We start from the raw sequence: 16,493 nt of genomic DNA on the forward strand, positions 1-16,493 counted from the left end.
CCTAAGGGAGCCTAGCGCCCTTGCTGGCACATCGATCTAGGCTCTGCCTCTGATATCATCTGTAACAGCCCAGACCACTCGCTAGCACGATATTGTCCGCTTTGGCACACAAGGTTTCACGGTTTATCTTTTTGTTGTCGAGACGTGAGTGATACGTCTGTGCGATTTTATTTTTACTCTTTTTAGGCTTCTCAGTTAATACTCCTTTCAATTATACTTATATTTATATATTAAAGATCCACTTGAGAGTCGTACCACCGTAATATCATTGACTTATGACTTGAGTATAAGGATTTGAATATTAGGGTGTTACATCGGGTAAACGATAGAGGCCACCCTTTTTGGGTGGGATGTTTCGTCCTTGTTGGGCCTGGATTATGTTTTGGGTCAGAGTATGAACAGTGCCCCTACTTGAGTCCGAACTTTTATGAGGTCGAGTTCAAGCATTCCACGGCTTCAGTTTACCTTGTCGGGTACGCCGCCTTCAAGAGGTCAGATACTCGATGTGTTTTAAAATTTTGAATGTTACCACTTTAAATGAGGGGTGAGCATTACATGGCCGTTTCGTTAGAATCCGCACATAGCTTTAAAGAGAGGTGCAAAATACCCTTTTTCCCCTTTCGCTCTTATACAAGTTCGCGCCCTTCTTCTTCTTCCTTATTCCATATCTGAAAAGCTCTCTGTGTTGCCATGTTTCCTTCTAGATGCAAAAAAATTCTTTGCTTCACTTTTCCCTTTCGTTCGTTGTTCGTCGTTTCGACCCAAGATTTCTCTGTCTTGAACTCTTTGAAGGTCTCTTTTCACCTCATCAACGTTGGTATTCTTGACTTCTTTTTGTGTAACTGTTCTGGGCTCTTTCAACCTGTTTCTTGTATTTCGGGGGACATTTCAAGTAACAGTAGAGATTCTTACATTGTTGATTTTGTTTGTGTCTTGAAACTTCTTTGGAAAAAGTTGTTCAATGCTGCTACTTTATTTACTAAAAAACTCCTTTTTGAAACTATTTTCGTCGTCTAATGTTACTGTTATGAACGTTTGGCTCTGTATTTAGATTTTTGGAGAAACTTGTTGCCTTTCATTGCTTGTAGAATATAATCGCATTGTCCCCTAATGGTGTCGCTACTGATAGTGTAGGAGGGACGCCATTTCTATTCGTTCTATTTTGAAAATATCTTGTGAAATTGCATGTGTTTTATTGCTTTTACCTGAATTTCTCTAGATTTGACCGAGTTCCTTTAGTGACGATGTCCATTTGTTGCATTTGTAGGTATAGCTGTATGTCTCGATCCAGTGTTCATGATATGTCGACAAAAGTTCCCCCTTCCATTTTAGCTTGGGTAGACATTTTTATCCTGACCCCATTCCTGTAATTGATAAAGAATACACTGAAACTTTTCGTAGATACCATAGGCTATGTGAGAATCGGGAGGATGAGTGAAATTATGAGATAGTAGTGGCTGATCCCGAAGAGAGGGTATGCTTCAATTCCCCCCTTTAGATGAGTTGGAGTGACCCTTTTTCTATGCTTAGGACTGCTTTTTCTCGAAGTTAGATGTTAAGCTTCCTTTTTCTGATTTTGAGAGCAATGTTATCTAGATCTGCAATGTTCCCCCAACCCAGCTACACCTGAACTCCTATTATTTTTTGAAGATATACTAGCTCCAATGTTGGGAGCTGGATGTGATTTAAAATATTCTTCCCCAAGGCATATCAATATGGATGATGTGGCTATTCAAATCCACTTTCAAATCATTACCCGAAATGAAAATCGGGCCGCTGGTGTGTACTATCATGGCCAGGGAGTTGGAGAAGACTCCTCTCAATGCTATTCAGAGTTTTTTAATGGCTGCCCAAGCTGAGGTGGATAAACGTAAAGAGATTAAAAAATAGTTGGAAGAGGAGAGGGACGGGTTGAGGTCTGACTTGGAGAAGGCTCGGGCCAGGACAAAAAAGGCGGAGGCAGCTACAACTATGATGGAGTGATTGCATAATGGTTGATGGGAAGATCGTCCTAGCCCCTGAGGATGACAAGGTGGACTAAATTATGTCAGAGTCAAATTTTAGAGGCCATTTCAAATATTAAATAATTTACAAGTTGATTATATAGTAAGTTGAACATGAGATTTACAAATAGATTCAATTTATCATAAGTTAATATGTGACACTTTTTCCATTACCATGGGTCAAACCAATCACTTAAGCTAATTCCATATTTAACTCGATTCACTTTTATGTTTGATTAAAGATCAAATCTATTCTTGCAATCCTAATCTCATAGCGTTATGATACTAAGTCACGCCAACTCGCATCGAATAATATTTACGAAAATCATCATCCAAAGATAAATATAAAATTTTTCGACACTTGAGAGAAATATATATTTTGCGTATTAAAATTTTAACACAATTAATATTTATAAATTTATATAGTCAAATTATATAAATAATGTAATAAAACTTATTCAAACTTATAATGAAAATTCACCATTAAAATCATGACATACATAAATAGTGTGAGATTACTCTTGTCAGTCCTAAAGCTATTATGTATGGGACTCTAAGTTTTTTTTTTTCAAAATATGTAATCCCCGGTTTGATACCATTAGTTGTAACTAAAATATAATAAATTACATTCTTTTCATTTCTACATTTTTTCATTTTTCAAGTGAATCATAATATCTATATGAGATTTAGTTATTAACTTACAATAGAAGTACTACTTGACATTAGGACTAGATGCGAGTAGAGCTGAGTTGAGTATACCAAACTTATGTTCGGGTCACGAAACTTGAACTTGGCTCATGACTCGATTCATTAACAATTGAGCCTATTTCTTAAACTCAAGCTTGGCTCACCAAAAGCTCATGAGCTAGCTCAAATAACAAGAACATAATTTATAATTCTATTTCAATTAATTATAACTTATGTATATAGTAAAAATTATTAAAAAGGATAAATTTGACATATTATCTATTTATTTATTATCATAATTTTTTTATTTATGTCCTACTTCGAAAGTATAGCTTAAATGCATATAGGATACATGTATATGTATGTATGTATGTATGTATGTAACATTGTACATATAATCGAGCCCATTTACGAGTTAATGAACTGAACTTATCTAAGGTCAAGATCGGTTATTTAATTTATGAGTTCGATTCTTTTCTCAAGCTCGACTCACCAACTCAGGAGTTTAACTTATTGAGCTTTTAACGAGTCGGGTGGTGTGCTGATTTATGAGATGGATTAACTCACTTTTAGCCCTACTTGATATGCACGGTTATCATTAAATTTCAATATATTAATCGAAATATCTTAACTTGTAAAAAAATGCTAATAAGGTAATTGAGTATTACAAAGTAATTTTGTGAGATCAATTAAATTAACCCAATAATTTTTTAAATAGAGTTTTTTTTATATTTGTTATATATAGAATTAAATCTAGTACAACAATTTTTATATTAATCTAATAGAAGAGAATTATGTAATATAACAATGTCAAAATTAATAAACTAAGGAGGATAAATAAATAATATTATTATATATTACTACGTAATTTTTTAAGTTCTAATAGAAACATTTGGCTATACTATTACTAAAAAAGAAACAACATAAAAGAAATTACTAGAAAGAATCCTCTTATAATGTTTCGGTTTATTCTCTTGTAAAAGTGAATCGTGAGATATTTAAATTTTTAAAACTAAATTCAAATATTTAATGATTAATAAAATTAAACAATATTTTATCTAATAATGATATTTTAGTCTATCTTCACTCTAAAAAAATTTAAATGAATAATTATTTTATAAAACTAAAATTCTAATTTATATTAAAATTAAATAAATTAATTTATTATAATTAAATTAAATGTCTTTTAACATTAACATTGATGTTTTTGTTATTAAAAATTAATTAGTCAGTAAATTTAGTCCTTATAAAATTGGTATCTAATTTTAAATTTCTAATAGATTCATGTAATCTTTTATATAACTTATTATTATTTAGCATAAATAGTAAATTTATTATTATAGAATATAAATAATGTCTTTTCAATTGTGAGTACCAGAACAAAGATATGCTATGTTTAATTTTTTTTAGGTGAGGTTAAAGAATTTAATTTTAATGTAACAAGTTTTTGTTATAGTTATAATTATGTCTTAAAAAAATATTTTTATAGTTTATGTACTCTATATCGCTTTTTCCCATCAATAAAAAAAATATAAACACATAGAAAGTTAAGGTAAAGTAACAATTTACATAATATAATTTATTTAATATTAAATTAAAATCTGAAACTCACAAATAAAAAGAACTAATTTTGTTTGCTCTCTAAATTAGATGAATGTTGGGAATAAAAAATATTTTTGTATAAATCTAAGTATGTCAATTTTTTTCATATTTTTAAATAAGTGATAAGTGCAACTCAATTTTTTAAACAGCACATATTGTAATATTTATCTATAAGTGTATATGAAAAAAATATATATTGATATGCATATTGCACTACCTATTTCTCTTATAAATTTCTTTTTCATTATCACCGAATTCTAAGATAATGTTGAACGATTATTTCTTTCTATAGATGAGAAAGTAATGGGACATCTATGTAATCAACTTATGTTAAAAAATACTATCTATATATACATACTTTCTTTCACAACTAAAGAAAATATTCAACACATTTTTATATTTTAAGTGAAAGATAGTTAATAGATTCTTCGAAGCTATAGACCGAGTCCATAAGTATATGAATTCGTTACACCCTTATGATACTAAGTGGACAGACATGAATTCTCAATTTGTTTTCACAATGGTAACTATAAATCCTTCTTTATCCTTTTCTTTATTAAGCAACTGGTTTCTATTCTTAATTGATTTCATTGTTCCATTCTTTGTTGGGTGTTATAGACAAATGCTGAAGTAAGTATAATTCCAACAAAATTTTTACCAGGACTAGCTAAGCAACTACATCTGTTGACCAAAAAGGTGGACGAACTATCATCACGACTAATTAACTCAACGCTTCCTGTGAGTCAATGCTTGAATACTACTCCTGTAAGTGGTCCAACTTTTAGTGGTATGAAAAATACTGTTAAGAAGAAAACTATCCCAAAAAGACAACACCAACATCTTCAAGACAAAATGGTGAGACTGATAAAGGTTTTGCGCGCAAAAAAAGGAAATTTTTTTGGCCAAGAACTAGACAAAATGGAGTATGGAAGAAACCATCTAAGATAGACACTAAGGTATTATTGTCTTTAAAAAATTAGTTGCATAACCAATTTTATTTTTGTTATTCATAAGTCTAACATGATTCGTATGTGTTTTTTTTCACTTTAGCGCAATTTATTCTCACACGAAGAAAAGTCAGCTGAAGATATCTCAACCTTAGAGAATAGAGATAAAATTACCCAAGTAACTAATAAATTAATGAACAATATAAACAAATTTTAGTTTAATCAGGTATATTATTTATTTTTTACAATACATTATGCAGTGTTTCTCGGTTTTATTTCAGGCAACAAGAAATTCGAGGTTTAGAGAAGCAGATCTTACCCTTGCATCATATATTTTTGCTTTTAATTATGACCTAAAGTACTATACAATCTTCTTAATATATGTTTTAAAGGTATACGGTAATTTTTTAAAAGATGACACAAAGCAATGATTTTGTTTTTGATAGGGAAGAATTGATTTCCAATGATCATTGTTCAAGGCACAAGAGAAGCTTTAATGACACTAAAACCTGGACGGCCTATTGTTGATGATGTATTGTATTTTTTTTTGCTTTGTTACACATTTATCTAAAATGTATTCAAATTGACTTTATTTTGTAGCAAAATTTGTTGAATTATTTATTTTATATAATTTTGGACCTTGTGATTTGATATAACTATAGGTCCTTATTCTTGTTGCTTCCATGCTAACTCATAATGATGATGGCCATAAGTGATTTTTTCCCACAACATTTGCAGTATGTTTATTCTCTTTTCGCATTATAGGTATGTATACTTGGTCTAATTGACATATCTTTTACACAGCAAATTGCAATGCATCTAGAAAATATTTTCATCGGAATTTGGAATTACATTAAGGTCAATTTTATAAGAGAAGCAGATAATCTTACTAAGGTAGACATGTCTTAGAGAAATTTGCTATCAAAGTATGGTGCTAAAAGTGATTTATTATTGTAACAAATAATCTTATAATCTAATGTCATTTGTTAATGTAGATTTGTGTTCCAATTCCGTGAATTTTCATTGGTTCTAAATGGTTGTTAACCTACCTGATCAAGAAATTGTGTATCTTTACTCTAAAAAATCTAAGATATAGAAAAAGTTAAGGATGATAGCAATCAATAAAGTGGTGAGCTATTTAAACAAACTAGATTGTATTTAAAAAATATTCTTTCATCATATTTAGACTACCACTTATGGTTGATGACTACCATTCAGGCGTCATTTCTTAAAAATATTTTGGGTGACGGAATATATAAATTGCTTGTTGGGATATCACCTACAATTTCTACTTATAAATTGGTAGATTTCAAAGTTACGCAGCAAAAAGATGGCTCGTAAGTAAATAAAAATTTCGCACTTCATTCACTAATTTTAATCGAAATTAATATGAATGAAAAATTATAATAATTACATAAACTTATCTTATTATTAAAAAGCAATATTATTAAAATTTTAAAAGCCTAGTATTATCTTTTTTCTTTATGTGTTCTATTGCAAGAATAATTGTGATATTTATGTTGCACAATGAATAATACTATCAAATTTCTGGAGATCATATGATGTCAGGGATACTATAACAATATATTTAATTTATTAAATTCATAAGTTAGTTTCTAATCTAATATAACATTGTAATTTTATTTTGTAACAGAGAGTGAATGATTTTACAAGAATGCGCCTTGCAATTGATCTGGTTAGTGGATATCACAACATCAAAAAAAGAGAAATAGAAGATTTGGCTATAAAAAATTGGAACAACAATTCAAGACCAATTTAATTTTAGAATAATTTAAATTAGGAATAATTTTATTTTTTTTAACTTAAAGAAAGTGTTTTGATGATCTTAGTTTTATAGGGTAATCTAGTCTAGTTATAATTCTATATTAGAATTATTAGTTTATTTCTTTAGAAAATTTTATTACTTTTTGTTTTATTATATTATAAGTCTATGAAGTTTAAATTATTAAAAATTGAACTTATTAATTATAATGTATTTGCATAAGAATGATTATTATCTTATCTTTATTTTTTAATACGTAATATTTTTCTGCATTATATTCATATTAAAAAAGACGTGTACAATTATAAAATCAAGGGGTATTTATAAAAAGTATTGAAATACCATAAATTTTAACCTAATTAACGTAATATAACTCAAAAAAAAGTGAATAAAAATTTATAATATCTATCTTAAAATTAAATTTATTTTATTCTTCACATTTTTATTGTTTACATATAAATCAGATAATAATAGTACATTGTCTTGTGTGGATATAACTTTAACAAAAATATTAGAATAATTTTTTTTAAAGATTCTTATAAAAGATACAAGTAAGTTAATATTTAAATATATCACTTTTAAAAAAATACTTTTATGTATGGTACTTGATGTAAAAATATATTTTGTTTATTTATTATGTTTTATAAAAAATATTTTATATCTACTAAATATGTTTGAATATAATAATATAAAATATTATTTATTTATTTATTATGTTTTGTTTAAAAGTAATTTTTTAACTCAATACACACTAAAATTTGTTAAAAGAAGTGAACGTTAATTAAATAATATTTTGCAAACAACATAATTACATATACACATACATTAAATTATCCTTAATTAAAATATCTATTTTCTATCGATCTATGATGTACTTTTAAAGGATTAGTATTTAAGGTACTATATTAATGGATAAGAATAAAATCATACTCTAAAATTTTTCATTACAAAATTTCTCCAAAAATGTTTAGAAATGTAAATAGGACATGATTAGAAATTCTTTTAAACTTATATTTATTGTTTATTTAATTATTTTATTATGTAATGATATTAATTTTTTTATAAAAATTAAATTTATTTTACTATTGTATCATTGTATTTTAAACTTTTTTTCTGTGAAATTGATCATATATATATATATGGAACATATGAAAAACATTAATTTTTGCTCAAACCTAAATTAAATAAATAATATTTTTAGTTATTTATATACTTACATCCATTAAATTATGTATTTTTATCCAATATTAACTCGGTTTTAACAAAATTTATTTCAGTGAAATATTGTCCTTGATGTAACTTTTTCTTTGTTCTTTTTTAAAAATAAAGTACATTAACCATAAAAAAAAGTCATACTAATACCGAGTATTATTAAGTTGTTAGTATTAATTATTTAATATAGTCCTAATTTATAATATTTTTGTTTAATAATAATATGTGTTTTATTATGTATAATGTACTTAATAAAAAATTATGAAGCATAAAAGCATAGATTTATTGGCCAAATAATAATAATAATAATAATAATAATAATAATAATAATAATAATAATAATAATAATAATAAATCGAATTAATTTAATAATATTCACGAATAGTTAGTTACAGATATAGACTTGCATTATTTTCTTTTATCAATGTCTCTAAATAAAAAGTCTCTTCAGCTAATATTCACAAAATATATTTGTATTCCTTTAATATCGATGTCTTTAGTCCCAAAAAATAATTTTTCCATAGTACCAAGCTGTCTATTACATGATATTAATATCAAAAATCACTCCTATTCTGCATGGCCTGTCAAAATAAAAAACCAAATCATTCATATGCTATTAAATCTCAAAAGATATAAATTCATGGAAAAATATTATTTAAAAACTAAACATAAGATAGATAAATGACAAAAAATATTAATTACCTGTAGCAACCATCTATGACTGGGAATGGGACCATACAAGGAAGTTTCATAACTAGCAGAAGTATGGTTGCTATCTCCTCCAAAAAATGTAGAACTTGAACCTTCACAAAGACATAGTTCATAATAGTATAATTCTAGAATGATTGAATTAGAAATATACTAAATTGAATAATGTGCATGCCAGAATTATAGACTTTACTTATATCTTCTTGAGACAATTTAGGATTTTTTTTCTCACTCCAAAAGTGTATATTTTTAACATTCACCTCCACGAAAAAAACTATTGGAGTCTATTCATATAAAATTACAAAAATTTGGTTCAAAATTAACAAAAGTATAAATTTCATATAAAAAAACAAAGTTAAAACGTACATATTAACTCAAAATATCATGACATTAGTTGTTTAGTCTAGTAAGTAATAATAAATTCTCGTGTTACGTGATCATTTGGAATACTAACAGATTCAACACCATCTTCAAATTCATCTTTGCTGACCATTTTATCATTATGTTTGTTCTCTCTATGCATTTCCTTTTTGGGTGACCAGTTTGATTGCAATTAGAACATTGTCGTCTTTTATTTTTATTTTTTCGGACTTTTGGTGCACCTTTGGATTTTGCAACAAAAGGATCACCAACTTTCTTGCCTTTTTTCGGTGAAATAGTCTGCTTCAATTTTGCTTCCAAGACTTTCGTCATTCTACAAATTTCCTTCATTGTGTAGCGAAAATGAGACAATTTTCTGCCTCCTAAGTATATCATACAGGAACTAGCAACTGATAATGCACCTATCCGTCAGAATGCTCCTTTCTTCATCCTGTTTTCCATTTATGTTACCTTGATCATCGTCAATTTTTTTAACGTCTTTAGTCCATCTTTTCAATACAAGAGTTTATGGTAATTCTTTGATCTGTTCCCGTTTCATCACACAAAACATATGAGAACATGGAATGCCATAACTATCCCATCTTTGACATTGACACACCATCTTCTGAGTATCTTGATCATATAAAATAATGTACTCATGATCAGGTCTTCCATACTTGATGATCTTGTACTCTGTGGTTGTTGAACGACTACCAGACCGCATAATATCCAAAGTTGCCACACTTTTTATCTTTTCTAATATTTTCCAAAATATCTCCCTTGTATACACTGACGCAGCATGACGCTCAAGAGAATGTAAACCTGTTGTGGGCACATGTTCTCCATTTAGTGTTTTGAATTCAGCAACAATCTCAGCATTTCTGTAGTCCCTTAAAGAACGTTCTACGTTTTACACCAATGCAAGTATACTATCCCTTGAGTCAACAAAGCTTTTAATGAAAGAATTTATGCCTTCACATCTGGATGTCGTTTTAAATCCAACGCAAAACTTGCTACTCAAATAAGCAGTAGCCAATTTTTCTTTCCTTCTATATTGTTTCTCTACCCAATCGTTTCCCACAAGATTAAACCTTTCAACCATGTCATGCCAATACTCTTCAAATTCATCACATTTAAATTTGGCATACAAGCATTTCTTAAATTTCTCACGAAATTCAGGGTCCTTGATATGAGATACTGCATTTTTATACAGATACCAAGCACACAATCTATGGGTAGCACTTGGAAATACTTCTTCAATTGCACTCTTCATGGCATTATCACCATCCGTTATAACAAGACTCGGATGCTTATTCATCATCACCTCTGAAAAGTTATCTAGTAACCACTTGTATGATTTTGTTTGTTCATATAATAGCAAACCGAAGCCAAAAATACAAGTTTGGCGATGATAGTTTGTTCCTGAAAAGATAACTAGCGGTCCATTATACTTATTTTTTCTGTAGGTAGAATCAAATGCTAGAACATCACCAAAATATTGATAGTCAAATCGACTTAAATCATTTGCCCAGAATAAATGCTCCAATTTATTGTCATCTGTTAAACTATGTCTCACAATCATTATAGGTTCATCCTCTGCTTTTCCAAGCAAATAATTAAGAGTTGCATTTACATCTCCATCAAAGATCTTTCAACGTAGATTTCTTTCAATATAGTTATCTAAATCCTTTTTTGTAAAACCAGCAAATTCATAACCACCGGCTTATCCAGCAATAAGACCCATGATCTTCGAAGGTGGGAGGCCATGTCTATGCATGCTATCTACTTGTGCTTTGCCTACACCTGTCATTGTACGATGATTTGGAATTTGGTGAACTAATTTAAGCGGTATCAAAGGATGGTTATGATCCTCCACAATCTTTCTGACTTTCCACGTTGAACAACTCTTTTCAAGATAAATTGACAACATTGCATTACAATTTGTTTTGGTCTCAAGCTTCTGCTTCTTATCTTACTAGTAGTTGCGTAGCATTTCTTCTCTCTCACCCCTACTCTGTTGCACAAGAATTTAAGTCGAACATAATTGCCAGTACTATCAGCAGCCGCATCCCCCTTTCGAACTCCAAACCCCACACACTTGACATACCTTACATAACATTTGTAAGTTTCTTCATAACTTACAACTTGCTGATTCAAAAAATCATTTGCACTCAAAACAACTGCTTCTTTACCATCAGTAGTTTTATCATTGCCGTTTTCATTTTTCTCCTCCTTTATATAGCATTTATCCTCTTCAGAATGTGACATATTTTCCATATTTTTTCCTTACCCTACATCGGTATTAAAATAAAATAACTTATAAAATTGACAAATTACAACAATATAATCTCATGGTTTATTTTCTATTGTTCCCATATCCTTTCTACTAGTGACATAAATTTTTTAACAAATTGACTAGAAAAATAAATGAGACGATATATAAAATTTAGTTCTAAACATCTTTTTAATCATATACCTTACTAATATTATATAGGTCAAATTTTGTTATGATCAATGTTAAAGTTTAAATTACTTTTAATAAGTTGTTAATAATTTAAAATATGTTTCTATAAAGTTAATACTTTGATTCACATTATTCTTTTCAACAAAAAGCATACACAAGTTAAACCCGTACTAAGATAAAAATCTAAATCTCAAAACACAATTTTATTCTTTACAAATATTACTGTGGCAAAATTAAAAAAAATACTCAGACCTAGTACTACATTATAGTTATTGTTCCGGCCCAGCCCAGCTTGTGCCTTGTCCGACCCGAGCGGCCGACCCGGCGAGCCTCATACACCTGGCTTGCAACCTGAACACCTACTCCCTGGCAACTAGCCACGCGACAGCTGGGATAGGAAGCTTCCAGGAAAGGGACTTCTTCTGTGGGGCCCGCCCTACTGACATAGTATATATGGGGAGGGCCCTACCTCTCCCACCCGGTACGTCACTATCCAACTACTCTCATTGCCATCTGTACCACTTCTGACTTAAGCGTTGGAGTGTCATTGCACGTGGCACCTCCCTTACACCACAGTAACTCAGGAGGTCGTGAAGTCTCCGCCCTCTTCCTCTAGACCCGGATCAAGGCTGGTTCCTACCATCACATTCCTACAGCTCTACCGACCCGTCTGGAACCTGAATAATCGAACATTGGCACCGTCTGTAGGGACTGGCCAAAATGGGCTTTCTGTTGGGTCTTGTAGAGGCAGATGACGGAGGTGAACCAGGTGGGGAGGAAATGGTTCCCCAAACTAGCAGGGTAGCCTCTGTGGCTTCCTCTCGCGAACGCACAAAATCCCCTCTGCGGCGACCCGAGCTCCCCTGGCCTCGCGCTCCCAGGAGAGGCGTCCCTTTGGAGGAACAGGAAGCGACAGTGCCAAAATAATACAGGAGTTGTGCCACAGGGTGCAAAACCTGGAGCGAAAGGTAGCAAGCAAAGAGCGCCACAGACCAGCAGTGGGGCATGATCGTTCCCGGTCCCCTCCAAGGGAGGGAAACCAGTGGGAGAAGCCCCCGAAGGGATCGCTCTAAACACACCCCGACCCCCCAATCAGAATCAGAGAGCCAAGGGGAATGTAGGGAGTTGCCGAGAAGACGACAAGATCCCATCATTTACACCTGACCCCCAACGAGGCATACCATGGAGGAAAACCGAGAGGACAGAAGAGAAAGACCAAGGAAAAGGCGACACCCTGTAATCATGGGGGCGACCCTTTTTCACCACTCCATCCTCGAAGTACAACTACCGAAGCACTTTAATAAGCCAACGGACATAAGGTACGATGGGACCCAAGACCCCCAAGAACATCTAATGGCCTTCGAGGCCAGGATGAATCTGGAAGGGGTGGGTTATGAAGTAAGGTGTCGCGCCTTCCCCGTGACCTTAGCGGGACCGGCAATCCGCTGGTTCAATGCTCTCCCCAGGACTCCGTAACAACCTCTGCGGACATAACCCGCGCCGTCCTAGCGCAGTTCACCATGCGCATTGCCAAGGCAAAACACCCGATCAACTTGCTGGGGGTGACGTAGAGAAGCGGGGACCCGAACAGGAAGTACCTGGATAGGTTCAATAATGAATGCTTGGAGATTGACGGCCTGACTGACTCGGTGGTCAGTTTATGCTTGACGAACGGGTTGCTAAACAAAGATTTCAGGAAGCACCTTACCACCAGGACTGTATGGACGATGTAAGAAATCCAAAATGTGGCTAGGGAGTATATCAATGATGAGGAGGTTAGCCAGGTCATGGAAGCCAACAAGCGGTAGCCCGCCTATAACCCTGCTCGTCAGCCCGGTAATGGGGAAAGGCCTAAGGAGCACTCCAAGGACGGAACCTCGGCTAAAACATTCAAGTCGTTCCCCCGGGTAGGAAAGTTTACTAACTACACCCTGCTGACGGCCCCGATCGTCGAAGTATACCAGCAAATAGCCGACAAAGGCATCCTCTCGAAACCCCGATAACTCAAGGATATGACTGGAGGGAACAAAAACCTTTACTGCGATTATCACAAGGGCTTTGGCCACAAGACCCAAGATTGTTTTGATTTGAAGGACACTCTGGAGCAGGTGATCCGGGAAGGTAAGCTGGTGGAGTTCTCTCACCTCATAAGAGAACCCAGAAGGCGGAAGCGCGACTGATTCGACGACGACAGGAGCTGCGCCGGGAGATCGAGATAGGAGCCCGAGGAGGACAATGACCGCGGCCTCACCATTGTAAATGTAGTAGTTGGTAGAGTTGTTGCCCCCAGGTCGAAGTCAGCATGCAAGAAAGATGCCAGAGTCTTGGTTGTGTCGTCGTCCAGTCCCACGCCTTCATCCAAGAGGGTCCTATCAATATCATTTGGACCAGTGGACTAGTGGTTTGATGATTTACCGGAGAACCCTCCTATGGAGATCACAGCAAGAGTGGGGACCGGCCTGGTAAGGCGAATCCTCGTTGACAACGGAGCCGATTCAAACTTCTTATTCCGTAATGTGTTTGATGCTCTGGGCCTCCGAGACACCGACCTAAGGACCCACCAACACGGTGTGGTAGGATTAGGTGATAACTTTATCAAGCCTGATGGGGTAGTCTCCCTACCAGTCTCCATAGGAGGAGGTCGAGGTAAGAGGTCGATGATGAGCGGATAATTTATACGCTTTTTGGCATTGTTTTTAGTATGTTTTTAGTATGATCTAGTTAGTTTTTAGTATATTTTTATTAGTTTTTAGTTAAAATTCACTTTTCTGGACTTTACTATGAGTTTGTGTGTTTTTCTGTGATTTCAGGTATTTTCTGGCTGAAATTGAGGGTCCTGAGCAAAAATCTGATTCAGAGACTGAAAAGGACTGCAGATGCTGTTGGATTCTGACCTCCCTGCACTCGAAGTGGATTTTCTGGAGCTACAGAAGCCCAATTGGCGCGCTCTCAACGGCGTTGGAAAGTAGACATCCTGGGCTTTCCAGCAATGTATAATAGTTTATACTTTGCCCGAGATTTGATGGCCCAAACTGGCGTTGCAAATCAGCCTCAGAATTCCCAGCGTTTAACGCTGGAACTGGCATAAAAATTGGAGTTAAACGCCCAAACTGGCATGAAAGCTGGCGTTTAACTCCAGAAAAAGTTTCTACACATGAAAGCTTCAATGCTCAGCCCAAGCACATACTAAGTGGACCCAGAAGTGGATTTTTACGTCATTTACTCATTTCTGTATACCCTAGGTTACTAGCTTACTATTAATAGGATCTTTTGACATTGTATCTGTACCTCATGACACTTTAGACGTTTCTTTGTGTACCTTCCACGGCATGAGTCTCTAAACCCCATGGTTGGGGGTGAGGAGCTCTGCTGTGTCTTGATGGATTAATGCAATTACTACTATTTTTCATTCAATCATGCTTGCTTCCATTATAAGATATTACTTGTTCTTAAACCGGATGAATGTGATGATCCGTGACACTCATCATCATTCTCAACTATGAACGTGTGCCTGACAACCACCTCCGTTCTACCTTAGATTAAGTAGATATCTCTTGGATTCTTTAATCAGAATCTTCGTGGTATAAGCTAGAACTGATGGCGGCATTCAAGAGAATCCGGAAGGTCTAAACCTTGTCTGTGGTATTCTGAGTAGGATTCAATGATTGAATGACTGTGACGAGCTTCAAACTCCTGAGGGTTGGGTGTTAGTGACAGACGCAAAAGAATCACTGGATTCTATTCCAACCTGATTGAGAACCGACAGATGGATAGCCGTGCCGTGACAGGGTGCGTTGAACATTTCCACTGAGAGGATGGGAGGTAGCCACTGACAACGGTGAAACCCTTGCATACAGCTTGCCATGGAAGGAGCCTTGCGTGCTTGAAGAAGAAGACAGTAGGAAAGCAGAGATTCAGAAGATGGAGCATCTCCAAAACCTCAACCTGCTCTCCATTACTGCAAAACAAGTACTTATTTCATGTTCTTTTACTTTTCACAATCAACCTTGATAATTATTGATATCCTGACTAAGATTTACAAGATAACCATAGCTTGCTTCAAGCCGACAATCTCCGTGGGATCGACCCTTACTCACGTAAGGTATTACTTGGACGACCCAGTGCTCTTGCTGGTTAGTTGTGCGGGGTTGCAAAAGTGTGATTGCAATTTCGTGCACCAAGTTTTTGGCGCCATTGCCGGGGATTGTTCGAGTTTGGACAACTGACGGCTCATCTTGTTGCTTAGATTAGGACTGTTTTATTTTTGTTGGTTTAGAGTCTTTTAGTTGAATCTAGTTTCATATTTTAAGTTTGGTGTCAATTGCATGCTTTTGTTTTTCTTTTAATTTTCGAATTTGCATGTCTTTAGTCCCTTTTGATCCGTAAAAATTCTAAGTTTGGTGTCCTCTTTGTGTTTTTGCCTCAATATTTTCGAAAATTAGTGTTTGATTTTCGAAAAATTTTAAGTTTGGTGTCATTTTGTTGTTTTTCTCTTTCCTCATTTCAAAAATCAAATCTTTTTCATAAAATCTTTTAATTAACTAATTGATTCAGTTTTCAATTTGCTTTGATCCTATTTTCTTTTAATTTTCGAATTTTTATTTTATTTTCCTTTTGTTTTATTTTATTTTTTTTCGGTTAATTCAAAAAAAAAAATTTATCTACTTGCAATCCATATCATTTCCCTTTATCCATCATGGACCTAAGTGGGATTGAACAGTCCAGAA

General features: G+C 33.5%; 1 protein-coding gene across 1 annotated transcript; it reads right to left on the minus strand.

Moving 5' to 3' along the window:
* Window positions 1-9,828: 9,828 nt before the first annotated feature.
* LOC112705365 (protein FAR1-RELATED SEQUENCE 5-like) lies at window positions 9,829-10,884 on the minus strand. The gene is made up of 2 exons (XM_025756224.1): window positions 10,313-10,884; window positions 9,829-10,192 (listed from the first exon to the last, which is right to left on the minus strand). The coding sequence occupies exons 1-2, from the start codon at window positions 10,882-10,884 to the stop codon at window positions 9,829-9,831; spliced, it is 936 nt and encodes a 311-aa protein (XP_025612009.1).
* Window positions 10,885-16,493: the final 5,609 nt, after the last annotated feature.

This window comes from Arachis hypogaea, chromosome 1 (assembly GCF_003086295.3).
Source record: "Arachis hypogaea cultivar Tifrunner chromosome 1, arahy.Tifrunner.gnm2.J5K5, whole genome shotgun sequence".
Taxonomy (NCBI): domain Eukaryota; kingdom Viridiplantae; phylum Streptophyta; class Magnoliopsida; order Fabales; family Fabaceae; genus Arachis; species Arachis hypogaea.